At 45.5% G+C, this 12,712-nt stretch overlaps 1 protein-coding gene across 2 annotated transcripts in view; it reads left to right on the forward strand.

Moving 5' to 3' along the window:
* The window catches only part of SPOCK1 (SPARC (osteonectin), cwcv and kazal like domains proteoglycan 1), a 603,296-nt gene that overhangs the window by 421,963 nt on the left and 168,621 nt on the right, over positions 1-12,712 (forward strand). For both annotated transcript variants that reach the window (XM_073887823.1, XM_073887824.1), the window contains one exon: positions 134-260. In XM_073887823.1, coding sequence (XP_073743924.1) covers positions 134-260 — 127 coding nt within the window. The remainder of the gene's footprint in view (positions 1-133; positions 261-12,712) is intronic.

Genomic DNA, 12,712 nt, shown 5'->3' on the forward strand with positions numbered 1-12,712 from the left:
GGCCTCCAGGATGCGCCTGGCTGTGTGACCAGCCCTGTTGTCGATTCATTGGACTTTCATCCAGGCAACTTGCAGGTGAGACCGGTGGGGACCGGAGCTTCAGTGAACTCATCCCCTCTCTTTCCATCCTTAGGCAAAAGAAGGGGAACGTGGCCCACAAACACTGGGTCGGACCCTCGAATCTGGTGAAGTGCAAGCCCTGCCCTGCGGCGCAGTCAGCCATGGTCTGTGGCTCCGATGGCCACACCTATACTTCCAAGGTCAGTCATCTCCGTTCTTTTTTTTTGTCATCGAGAATATGCCACGTCTTCGTGTTCTTACTAGTCTCTGTGCCAGCACGAGGGCCCGTGACTCTCCGTGGGCTTTGGGCCTCGCCCTCAAGAGGCTGCCGCATGAATAGACTCTCTAGCCGAAGAGACAGGATACAAATGTTACCTCCCATGGAACTGGAGTGATCAAGGACTATGGGGAAAGGATGGTTCTGAGGGTGGCGTGTGATCCTCAAGTCAGTCCAGGCAGGCTTCCTGGAGAAGGTGAGGTAGCAAGTGGTTCCGCAGATCCGAGTCCTATAGCTGAGCCTGTGGGTGTCTCTGGAGTTTGCCGTAGGACGTGGCCGCCCATCTTCCACAGCTCGAGCTGCGGTGCTTTTCTCTCTCCTCCTGTTGTCTCTGTGAGGCTCCCTTGCGTTTAGATTCTGGGGCTGAAGACGGTTGCTATCAGCAGCACCCTGTGACCCCCCTACCAGGTGGCTCTTGGGCTGTGTCCTGTCTTGGCCCTCCCTGCCCTGCACACACAGGTGCCAGTGTCTCTTCCTGTGAGCCCCTCACTATCCTAACCTTTACACCATGGGGCTCCCACGGGGTTAGTGGGGGGCCCTCCCTGCCTGCTGTGCCCTGAGGCTTTTTGGGGTTATTTCAAGGCTGTGCCATGCCTTCCCGCTGATTCTCTGTTGCACAGATGATATATTTTTGTTCACTGAAAGCAGAGTCGTATCCTCTCAGATTTGCACATGATTCTCACCAAAGGGGATATGTTTAACAAAACAGGAAGCCAGAAGGTATATCTCGCTTGTACTTGGGCCCATGTAACCTGCTTTTTGGACCTCAACATCATAACCACTCTTTGTTTATTCTTTCAACACGTATCATCTGAGCCCTTCTTATGTGCCAAACTCTGTGCCAGGTGCTGGGGAAACTTTGGAAGTTAAAAAAAGTTCACACATCTTCACAGCCAGAGTCGGGAATCCTTATGTCCCCGGCCTCAGACCTGCCCTGGGAATTAGAGCTTCTGTGCCCAGGGTCACAGTCAGTAAATCCCGGTTAAATAGTCCAGCTCAGCTTAGCACACCCACCCTTGCCCCTTGGCCTCCTGTCCCTGGCCCCTGATGGAATCCGTTTGAGATAGTTTGCAGTAGGAGGGCTTGCTGCTGGCACCCTGAATATGTCTGGAACTGTGGATTTTCGGGAGCACCCATGAATTTGTTCTAGCCCCCATTCCACAAAGGCAGATGAGGCCAGCATTGTCTTCCACCTAAAGCCCAGCTTCCAGGGATGTGAACAGTCACCTGAAGATTCTGCTAAAATGCCCATTGCAACACAGCAGGTCTTGTGTGGGGCCTGAGTTTCTGCATTTCTAACAAGTTCTCAGGTGGTGTCCATGCTGCTGGTCGCTGGACCACACTAAGTAGTGAGGACTTTGGTTTTTATAGACCTCTCCTAGTAGATCTCCTTACCTCCTATCTGCCCTTCCCCTGCCCCCAAAGGCCGTTTCTGCATGACGGAAGAGATGGGGAGGACTCTGTAATAAAGGTCTGTTTGTGTGTCTCCCCCTCCTAAAATGCTTGGCTATCTTTCTTCCTGCTAAAACTAAACCCCAGACCCTTTCTCCTTACTAACAGAGCCTTCCAGAGTCGGCTGCCTTCCTACTCCATTATCACTCCTTGTAGAAAACCTCCTTCCTTCACTGGTACAGCATGCAGTTTGTGAACATTTCTAGGTGTTCTAGGCCCTGTGCAGAACATGACAGTGGGGAATGGGACAGACACCATTCCAGCTCACTGGTGGTTGCAATCTGGTAGGGCAGACAGAAATAAATAAGTAACCAAACAGATAAATAGGCAGTTTCCCAAATTTTGGCAAGTGTTACAGTGGGGCTGAGAGAGAGAGAGAGAGGGAGAGGGAGAGAGGATGCTTTATAGGGGATGGTGAGGGAAGTCCTTTCTCAGGAGGTGTCCTTTAATGAAAAGTGGAGGGTAGAATGTTCTAGACAGAGAAAATAGCCTGGGCGAAGGCTCTAAGGCAGGATGCTGTGTGTGAAGAAGGGAGAGGATGCCTGTGTGGCTGTCGCATTGGGGGCTGGGCGCACAAGGAAGGTGAGAGAACAGTCTAAGAGGAGACCTGTAGCCAAAGCCAGAGGGTGAGCACGTCATCCAGCAGTGCCTGACTTGGGGGACACTTGTTACTGTAACTGCCGCCTTCTCTGTGTCTGCCTTCAGAATGTGAGGCCCCAGAGACAGAAATAGTGCCTGTCCCCACCTTCACAAGGCATGGGACGCAGTGCGTAGTGGGTGCTCAGTGAGTATCATGGACGAGAGGGGGGCCCCCAAGGACTCTGGCTGAGACGGAATGGTGAGAAGCCAGTCTGTGTAACCATCTGGGACTGGGAGTGAATGGGTTGCAGAGAGCTTAGTGATTGAGAAAAATAAGCTGTCCCCACCCCTGGCGAAGTTGCTTAGCTAAACACCCAGCCCGGGGCTCTAGCAGGGAGTCAGAGTTCTCCTTGCAATGCTTCTGTCTCTGTGAAGATGCAGCTTGTGCTGTTCAAATTATTCTGTCCAGCTCTGGAGTAAACTGTCTGATCCTCAAGCCTGAGACTGGAGACAGGCCATGAAATGTCAGTGGGTGATCCGGACTGTTGGGGCAAGTGGCGTGTTGCACATCAAAACCAGCAAAAACCTGCCCGCTCGCCTCTGTCTCTCGTTCGCAAAAGGAGCTTCAAATGCCGGCTCCCCGTGAACCCCGAGCTACAAGGAGCAGTAGTAACCTGTCAGCCGTGGCTTGAGGTGCTGTCAGTTGCGCAGGGAATGTCTCTGGAAATGCTTGCTGGTCCTGGCCCCCTGCAGTCTGGACAGGAAAGTTGGCTTTTTGTTAGAGAAGGTTGCCTGCTCACCAGTACTGATAAATAGCTTCTAGGAGAGGCAGGATCGGGATTAGGAAGAGTCTTGCAATGACTCCTGATTCTTCAGAAGAAGTGTGACTTCCAGATACTGCTGTGCCCTCAAAGCCTCCATTGGCCTCGGTCCGCCTCTTGTGCTAGTGTCCTTGAATTCCAGCAGAGTCCTCAGTTTCCCAGACCTACTCAGCTGTCTTTTCCAGATGCAAACCAAGATCTAAAGCATTCTTATTAGGAGGAGTACTATCCTCCCATTCTCCATATTGGGTATACTGAGGCCCACAGAGCCATGGACGGCAGCGCAGTTTGAAACCCAAGGTTTCCTGCCTCCATGTCTGTAACCAGCTGCTGCTTTCTTTTTTTTCTTTACTATGTTATGTTCATCACCATACATTACATCATTAGTTTTGATGTAGTGTTCCATGATTCATTGTTTGCGTATAACACCTAGTGCTCCACGCAGAACGTGCCCTCCTCAATACCCATCACCAGGCTAACCCATCCCCCCACCCCCTCCCCTCTAGAACCCTCAGTTTGTTTCTCAGAGTCCATCGTCTCTCATGGTTCATCTCCCCCTCTGATTTCCCCCCTTCATTTTTCCCTTTCTACTTTTTTTTTAAATGTATTATTTAATATATAATTAAATTAAAATATAATGCATTATTTCTTTCAGAGGTACAGGTCTGTGATTCAACAGTCTTGCACAATTCACAGCGCTCACCATAGCACATACCCTCCCCAATGTCTATCACCCAGCCACCCCATCCCTTCCACCCCCACCACTCCAGCAACCCTCAGTTTGTTTCCTGAGATTAAGAATTCCTCCTATCACTGAGCTCATATGGTACATGTCTTTCTCTGATTGAGTTATTTTGCTCAGCATAATACCCTCCAGTTCCATCCACGTCATTGCAAATGGCAAGACCTCATTCCTTTTGATGGCTGCATAATATTCCATGGTATATATATATATATATATATACCACATCTAATTCCATTTATCTGTCGATGGACATCTTGGCTCTCTCCACAGTTTGGCTATTGTGGACATTGCTGCTATAAACATTGGGGTGCACGTACCTTCAGATCCCTACATTTGTATCTTTGTGGTAAATACCCAGTAGTACAATTGCTGGATCGACGGTAGCTCTATTTTCAACTGTTTGAGGAACCTCCATACCGTTTTCCAGAGTGGCTGCACCAGCTTGCATTCCCACCAACAGCGTAGGAGGGTTCCCCTTTCTCTGTATCCCCGCCAACATCTGTCCTTTCCTGACTTGTTAATTTTAGCCATTCTGACTGGTGTGAGGTGGTATCTCATTGAGGTTTTGATTTGGATTTCCCTGATGCCGAACGATGTGGAGCACTTTTTCATGTGTCTGCTGGCCCTTTGGATGTCTTCTTTGGAAAAATGTCTGTTCGTGTCTTCTTCCCATTTCTCGATTGGATTTTTTGTTCTTTGGGTGTTGAGTTTGAGAAGTTCTTTATAGATTTTGGATACTAGCCCTTTATCTGATATGTCATTTACAAATATCTTCTCCCATTCTGTCAGTTGTCTTTTGGTTTTGTGGACTGTTTCTTTTGCTGTGCAAAAGCTTTTTATCTTGATGAGGTCCCAATAATTCATTTTTGCCCTTGCTTCCCTTGCCTTTGGTGATGTTTCTAGGAAGAAGTTGCTGCGGCTGAGTTCTAAGAGGTTGCTGCCTGTGTTCTCCTTTAGAATTTTCATGGACTCCTGTCTCACGTTTAGGTCTTTGAACCATTTGGAGTCTATTTTGGTGTGTGGTGTAAGGAAATGGCCCAGTTTCATTCTTCTGCATGTGGCTGTCCAATTTTCCCAACACCGTTTGTTGAGGAGACTTTTTTCCAATGGACATTCTTTCTGCTCTGTCAAAGATGAGTTGACCATAGAGTTGAGGGTCCATTTCTGGGCTCTCTATTCTGTTCCATTGATCTATGTGTCTGTTTTTGTGCCAGTACCATACTGTCTTGATGATGACAGCTTTGTAATAGAGCTGGAAGTCCGGAATTGTGACGCCACCAGCTTTGCTTTGCTTTTTCAACATTCCTCTGGCTATTCGGGGTCTCTTCTGGTCCCATACAAACTTTAGAATTATTTGTTCCATTTCTTCGAAAAAAGTTAATGGTATTTTGATAGGGATCACATTAAATGTGTAGATTGCTCTAGGTAGCATTGACATCTTCACAATATTGGTTCTTCCAATCCATGAGCATGGAACATTTTTCCATTTCTTTGTGTCTTCCTCAATTTCTTTCCTGAGTATTTTATAGTTTTCTGAGTACAGATTCTTTGCCTCTTTGGTTAGATTTATTCCTAGGTATCTTATGGTTTTGGGTGCAATTGTAAATGGGATTGACTCCTTAATTTCTCTTTCATCTATCTTGTTATTGGGGTATAGGAATGCCACTGATTTCTGTGCATTGATTTTATATCCTGCCACTTTACTGAATTCCTATATGAGTTCTAGCAGTTTTGGGGTGGAGTCTTTTGGGTTCTCCACATAAAGTATCATATCATCTGCAAACAGTGAGAGTTTGACTTCTTTGCTGATGTGGATGCCTTTGATTTCTTTTTGTTGTCTGATTGCCGTGGCTAGGACTTCTAATACTATGTTGAATAGCAGTGGTGATAGTGGACATCCCTGCCATGTTCCTGACCTTAGGGGGAAAGCTCTCAGCTTTTCCCCATTGAGAATGATATTCGCTGTAGGTTTTTCATCGATGGCTTTTATGATATTGAGGTATATACCCTCTATCCCTATATTCTGAAGAGTTTTGATCAAGAAAGGATGCTGCTTGGGCGCCTGGGTAGCTCAGTTGGTTAAGCGACTGCCTTCGGCTCAGGTCATGATCCTGGAGTCCCGGGATCGAGTCCCACAACGGGCTCCCTGCTCATCAGGGAGTCTGCTTCTCCCTCTGACCCTCTTCCCTCTTGTGCTCTCTATCTCTCATTCTCTCTCTCTCAAATAAATGAATAAAATCTTTTAAAAAAAAGGATGTTGTACTTTGTCAAATGCTTTTTCTGCATCTATTGAGAGGATCATATGATTCTTGTTCTTTCTTTTGTTAATGTATTGGATCATGTTGATTGATTTGTGGATGTTGAACCAACCTTGCAGCCTAGGGACAAACCCCACTTGGTCATGGTGAATAATCCTTTTAATGTACTGTTGTATCCTATTGGCTAGTATTTTGGTGAGAATTTTTGCATCCATGTTCATCAAGGATATTGGTCTGTAATTCTCCTTTTTGATGGGGTCTTTGGTTTGGGGATCAAGGCAACAGTGGCCTCATAAAATGAGTTTGGAAGTTTTCCTTCCATTTCTTTTTTTGGAAGAGTTTCAGAAGAATAGATATTAATTGTTCTTTAAATGTTTGGTAGAATTCCCCTGGGAAGCCATCTGCCCCGGCCTCTTGTTTGTTGGGAGATTCTGATGACTGCTTCAATTTCCTTAGTGGTTATACATCTGTTCAGGTTTTCTATTTCTTCCTGGTTCAGTTTTGGTAGTTGATACATCTCTAGGAATGCATCCATTTCTTCCAGGTTATCTAATTTGCTGGCATATAGTCGCAGTTGCTCCTAATATGTTCTTATAATTATTTGTATTTCTTTGGTGTTGGTTGTGATCTCTCCTCTTTCATTCATGATTTTGTTGATTTGGGTCATTTTTCTTTTTGATAAGTCTGGACAGGGGTTTATCAATCTTGTTAATTCTTTCAAAGCACCAGCTCCTAGTTTCGTTGATCTGTTCTACTGTTCTTTTGGTTTCTCTTTCATTGATTTCTGCTCTGATCTTTATTATTTCTCTTCTCCTGCTGGGTTTAGGCTTTATTTGCTGTTCTTTCTCCAGCTCCTTTAGGTGTAGGGTTAGGTTGTGTATTTGAGACCTTTCTGGTTTCTTGAGGAAGGCTTGTATTGCTATATACTTTCCTCTTATGACCGCCTTTGCTGCATCCCAAAGATTTTGAACAGTTGTGTTTTTATTTTCATTGGTTTCCATGAATTTTTAAAATTCTTCTTTAATTTCCTGGTTGACCCATTCATTCTTTAGTAGGATGCTCCTTAGCCTCCATGTATTTGAGTTCTTTCTGACATTCCTCTTGTGATTGAGTTCTACTTTCAAAGCATTGTCGTCTGAAAATATACAGGGAATAATCCCAATCTTTTGGTACCGGTTGAGACCTGATTTGTGACCTAGGATGTGATCAATTCTGGAGAATGTTCCATGGGCACTAGAGAAGAATGTGTATTCCGTTGCTTTGGGATGGAATGTTCTGAATAGGTCTGTGAAGTCCATTTGGTCCAGTGTGTCATTTAAAGTCTTTATTTCCTTGTTGATCTTTTGCCAAGATGACCTGTCCATTTCAGTCAGGGGGGTGTTAAAGTCCCCCACTATTATTGTATTGTTGTCAATGTGTTTCTTTGCTTTTGTTATTAATTGCCTTATATTATTGGCTGCTCCCATGTTAGGGGCATAGATATTTACAATTGTTAGATCTTCTTGTTGGATAGACCCTTTGAGTAGGATATAGTGTCCTTCCTCATCTCTTATTACAGTCTTTGGTTTAAAATCTAATTTGTCTGATATAAGGGTTGCCACCCCAGCTTTCTTTTGGTGTCCATTAGCATGGTACATGGTTTTCCACCCCCTCACTTTCAATCTGGGGATGTCTTTGGGTCTAAAATGAGTCTCTTGCAGACAGCATATTGGTGGGTCTTGTTTTTTAATCCAGTCTGATAGCCTGTGTCTTTTGATTGGGGCATTTAGTCCATTTACATTCAGGGTAACTATTGAAAGATATGCATTTAGTGCCATTGTATTGCCTGTAAGGTGACTGTTACTGTCTATTGTCTGTGTTCCTTTCTGGTCTGTGTTACTTTTAGGCTCTGTCTTTGCTTAGCGGACCTCTTTCAATATTTCTTGTAGGGCTGGTTTCGTGTTTGCAAGTTCCTTTAGTTTTTGTTGTCTTGGAAGCTTTTTATCTCTCCTATTTTCAATGACAGCCTAGCTGGATATAGTATTCCTGGCTGCCTATTTTTCTCATTTAGTGCTCTGAATATATCATGCCAGTTCTTTCTGGCCTGCCAGGTCTCTGTGGATAGGTCTGTTGCCAATCTAATGTTTCTACCATTGTACGTTCCAGATCTCTTGTCCCCAGCTGCTTTCAGGATTTTCTCTTTGTCTCTGAGACTTGTAAGTTTTACTATTAGATGTTGGGGTGTTGACCTATTTTTATTGATTTTCAGGGGCGTTCTCTGTGCCTCCTGGATTTTGATGCCTGTTTCCTTCCCCAAATTAGGGAAGTTCTCTGTTATAATTTGCTCCAATATACCTTTTGCCCCGCTCTCTCTGTCTTTTTCTTTTGTGATCCCAATTATTCTAATATTGTTTTGTCTTACGGTATTGCTTATCTCTTGAAATCTGCCCTCATGATCCAGTAGTTGTTTATCTCTTTTACTCAGCTTCTTTATTTTCCATCATTTGGTCTTCTATGTCACTCATTCTCTCTTCTGCCTCATTTATCCTAGAGGTTAGAGCCTCCATTTTTTATTGCACCTCATTAATAACCTTTTTGATTTTGACTTGGTTAGATTTTATTTCTTTTATTTCTCCAAAAAGGGTTTCTCTAATGTCTTCCATGCTTTTCTGAAGCCCAGCTCGTATCTTTAAAATTGTCATTCTGAACTCTAGTTCCAACATCTTACTAATGTCGGTATTGATTAGGTCCCTGGCAGGTCAGTATTGCCTCTTGTTCTTTTTTTGAGGTTTTTTTTTCCATCTTGTCATTTTGTCCAGAGGAGAATAGATGAATTTGAGAACAAAATGCTAACAGGGTAACAATGACCCCAGAAAAATATACAATAAACAAATCAGAAGAGACCCGATACTGGGGGAAAAGAAAGGGAAAGAAAGAAAAAAGAAGAAAAAGATTAAAAAAAAAAAGAATATGATCAATATAATCAGGCTGGTGCATAGATCCAGTGCCACACACTAGATTTTGGGTGTAATTTGGTCTGTTAGAAGAAAGTGCCTCCCAAAATTTTAAAGAATGAAAAACTTATATATGTACAAAAATAAGGGTAAATACGATGAAGGGATGGAACATGAATGTAAAGATGAAAATTATAAAAGATTTTATAAAAGCAATTGATAAGAACTTGGTTGAAAAAAGGAAGAGGAATTAAAAAAAAGGGAGAGAGTGTGTCAGGCAGGAGATCAGAACAAAGCCATACACTAGAGATTTAGGGTATATTTTGGTCTGTAAGAAGAAACTGTATCCCAAAATTTTAAAGAGAGAACAACTTATATATATACCAAAAATAAGGTTAAGTACTATAAAGGGATAGCATATGACTCTAAAAATGAAAAATAAAAAATATTTTTAAAAAAGGTATTGATAAGATGTTGGTTGAAAAAGGGAAAAAGGAAAATTAAAAAAAAAGAAAATTTAAAATATTAACTTTGAAAGACTAAAGAATCATGGGAAAAAAGCCATGAATTCTATGAGCAGTATTCCCCTAGCACTGGTGTTCTGCCGTTGTCGTTGATCGGTAAACTTGGTCTTGGCTTGCTGGCTGTTCTTGCTGATCTTCTGGAGGAGGGGCCTGTTGCCGTGGTTCCCAAATGTCTTTGCTGGAGGCGGAATTGCCCCGCCCTTGCCTCTCCAGGCTAAGTAATCTGCTTGGGTTTGCTCTCAGGAGCTTTTGTTCCCTGCAAGCTCTTGGTGCAGCTTTGGAGGATGAGAGTGAAAATGGCGGCCTCTCAATCTCCGCCCAGGAGGAGCTGAGAACTCGGGACCTCACTCCTCAGTGTGCCCCCAGAGAACAGCAGTCACTCCCGTGTCCCCGGTCTCCGGCCGCACTCCGTGCTCACCCGGCCTGTGACCGAGCATTTCTATCTCTGGCACCCGACCCCGTGTGGAGTCTCCAAACCCAGCAGATCCCTGCAGTGCGCTCCCGCGCCGCTCCTCCCGGGGGAGGAAGGGGAGTCTCCCCGGATCTGCCGCTTGTTGGGTCCCTGCTGGAGGAGCGGTGGCCCGAGTGGGCCGCGGATCACAGTTTATGGCAACCCCGAGCTGAGAGCCCGCGCCTTGGCTCCCTCTCTGCAGCCGGCCTCCCCGCTTTGATACCTGGGAGCTCTGCCGCACTCAGGCACCCCCAGTCTTTCTGTGACCCCGAGGGTCCTGAGACCACATTGTCCCACGAGGGTTCCACCCCCCGCTTAGCCACTGGAGCGCCGTCCTCAGCGGAGCCGACTTCTAACAGTTCCGATTTTGTGCTCCGCGGCTCTAGCACTTGCCAGAAGCGGCCCACGAAGGCCCCCTCCCCCGCCGTCTATCCTCCCAAATATCGCCTCGGATTCACTTCTCCGCACGTCCTACCTTCCAGTAAGTGGTCGCTTTTCTGCTCAGAGAGTTGTTGCTATTCTTCTCTTCGATCTCCTGTTGCGTTCGTAGGTGTTCGGAATGGTTTGATCCCTACTCAGCTGAATTCCTGAGACCAGGCGATATCCAGGTCTCCTCCTCCTCTGCCATCCTGCTCCTCCCTTCTGTAATCAGCTGCTTCTATTTGAAGTTAAAACAAAGGGAAGCAGTCACTGAGGGGTAGCATTGCAGTAGAAAATGTTGTGGTATGGTCTTTAGCATTAGACCAATAGTTTTCTTTTTTTTTTTTAAGATTTTATTTATTTGTTTGACAGAGAGAGAGAGACAGCGAGAGAGGGAACACAAGCAGGGGGAGTGAGAGAGGGAGAAGCAGACTCCCCGCTGAGTAGTGAGACCGATGTGGAGCTCCATCCCAGGACCCTGGGGTCATGACCTGAGCTGAAAGGAGACAGACGCTTAACGACTGAGCCACCCCGGGTGCCCTGGGACCATTAGTGTTCTACCTTATTCGAACTTGTAGAGGGTTGGCATTTTCTTTGTCCCGAAGAAACAAATCGAATAGCAGTCCATCAATAGCGGTGTGTTGGCTGCTTTAAGACCTCTGAACCCAAGGACGGTTCTAAACCCCAGTGGCATTCAGTAAGGCTTCCTTCCAAGGGGGATATTTCAGTCTGGTCTGGTTTACTACTGTAAGTGTTTGAATTATTGCCCGCAGTACATGGCCACCTTTTTATGGAGATTTAAGAGGACATTTTAGTCTTACAGACAGAGCCATTGGAGAACCATGGGCAGTTGGTCATTTAATAAAAGTGAATGTGGTCTTAATGAACTCCATCCCCTGGAGTTATGGCCTTTTTTGCGGGTCATTGGGGTCAGGAAACAAAGGACAGATGAGACCATGAAACATGTTTAACAGGAGGGATTTGATATCATAGGTCAAATTTACAGAAATTAATGTTGGCAAAATATTTTGCAGCTTTGGTCCCCCTCATCATCAGGGAAACCCACACCCCATAGTAAATGATGCCAATACTCCACGGGAAGGTTTGCTCTTTCCTGGGTGGATCTGAAGGCTATGGGGCACACAGTCAGGAGCAGGAGGAACAAGGAGCCCGCACAACAGCTCTGTTGTGGCTGCTGGGTATTTGTCTCCAGGTGATGTCACATGAGCTTTCCTTCTGCTTCTACACCCAGAACAGTCAGACAGTCATAGAACTTAGGAGCAGCCCCTGTCTGTGACAGAGCTTCCAGTGTCCCAGCATCGGGGACACCACTCAAGAGATTTATGATGCCCCCGGGATCAAAGATAAAGTGAGCAAGAATGCACAAAGTTTAGATGAAGGGATATAAGATGTTTTGTGGCAATAAATGTTTATTCAGACTCTGTAACCATAAAAGAGAAGGAACAGAAAACCACCAGGGGGGATAGACACATTGAAGGCCAGCCCTGCAACTCGTGTGAGCATATGATACAGACCTTGCCCCTGACGTGGGGTCCAGAGAGCTAGTATCACCCTAGTCATTTCACCACCCTTGATGTCATGTTCTCCTTGCCAGGAAAACTGAAGTAGTCCGTTAACTCAGTCTACATTTATTTCCTTTCTTACTGTGTGTCCTGCATTGTCCTCATTGCTGTGTTGTGGCAAAGGACAAAGCAGACAAAGTTTTCATGGAACTTAAAGGTAGGCAAATTGAAAAGCGGTCTCCTTCTGTTAGAAGAGATGTTTAGCTGAGGGACATTCTGGGCGCTGCAGGCCGTAGAGCGGGGCCACCTCCACTGGTTTGGAGGTGTGAATGGTCTTCATAGCAGAAGTGATGGTTCCATTGAGATCTTAAGGCTGGAAGGAGTCAGCCAGAGCAAGAGTGACATGGAGGGCAGCTCATCCATCAGATGGGAGTGGGGGTGGCAGAGAGAGATGAAGGACAGCATGGCCCCTGAGGGAGCGAGTGACAGTGTCAGTATGGCTGAGCACATGTGGACCAGGGACAAGGGCTTAGCTACAGAAATGAGGCTAGAAAGTAATCAGGGGCCATTTCTTCACGGCCTTGAAGGCCATGTGAGGGGGCAGGAGTTTGCCCTAATGGCCCTGGGGATTCTGTTGAGGGTTTCTGGTTTCAGATTCACTTATGCTGG

This window comes from Callorhinus ursinus, unplaced genomic scaffold (genome assembly GCF_003265705.2).
Source record: "Callorhinus ursinus isolate GAN/ISIS: 27379988/994484 unplaced genomic scaffold, GSC_fseal_2.0 scaffold83, whole genome shotgun sequence".
Classification (NCBI taxonomy): domain Eukaryota; kingdom Metazoa; phylum Chordata; class Mammalia; order Carnivora; family Otariidae; genus Callorhinus; species Callorhinus ursinus.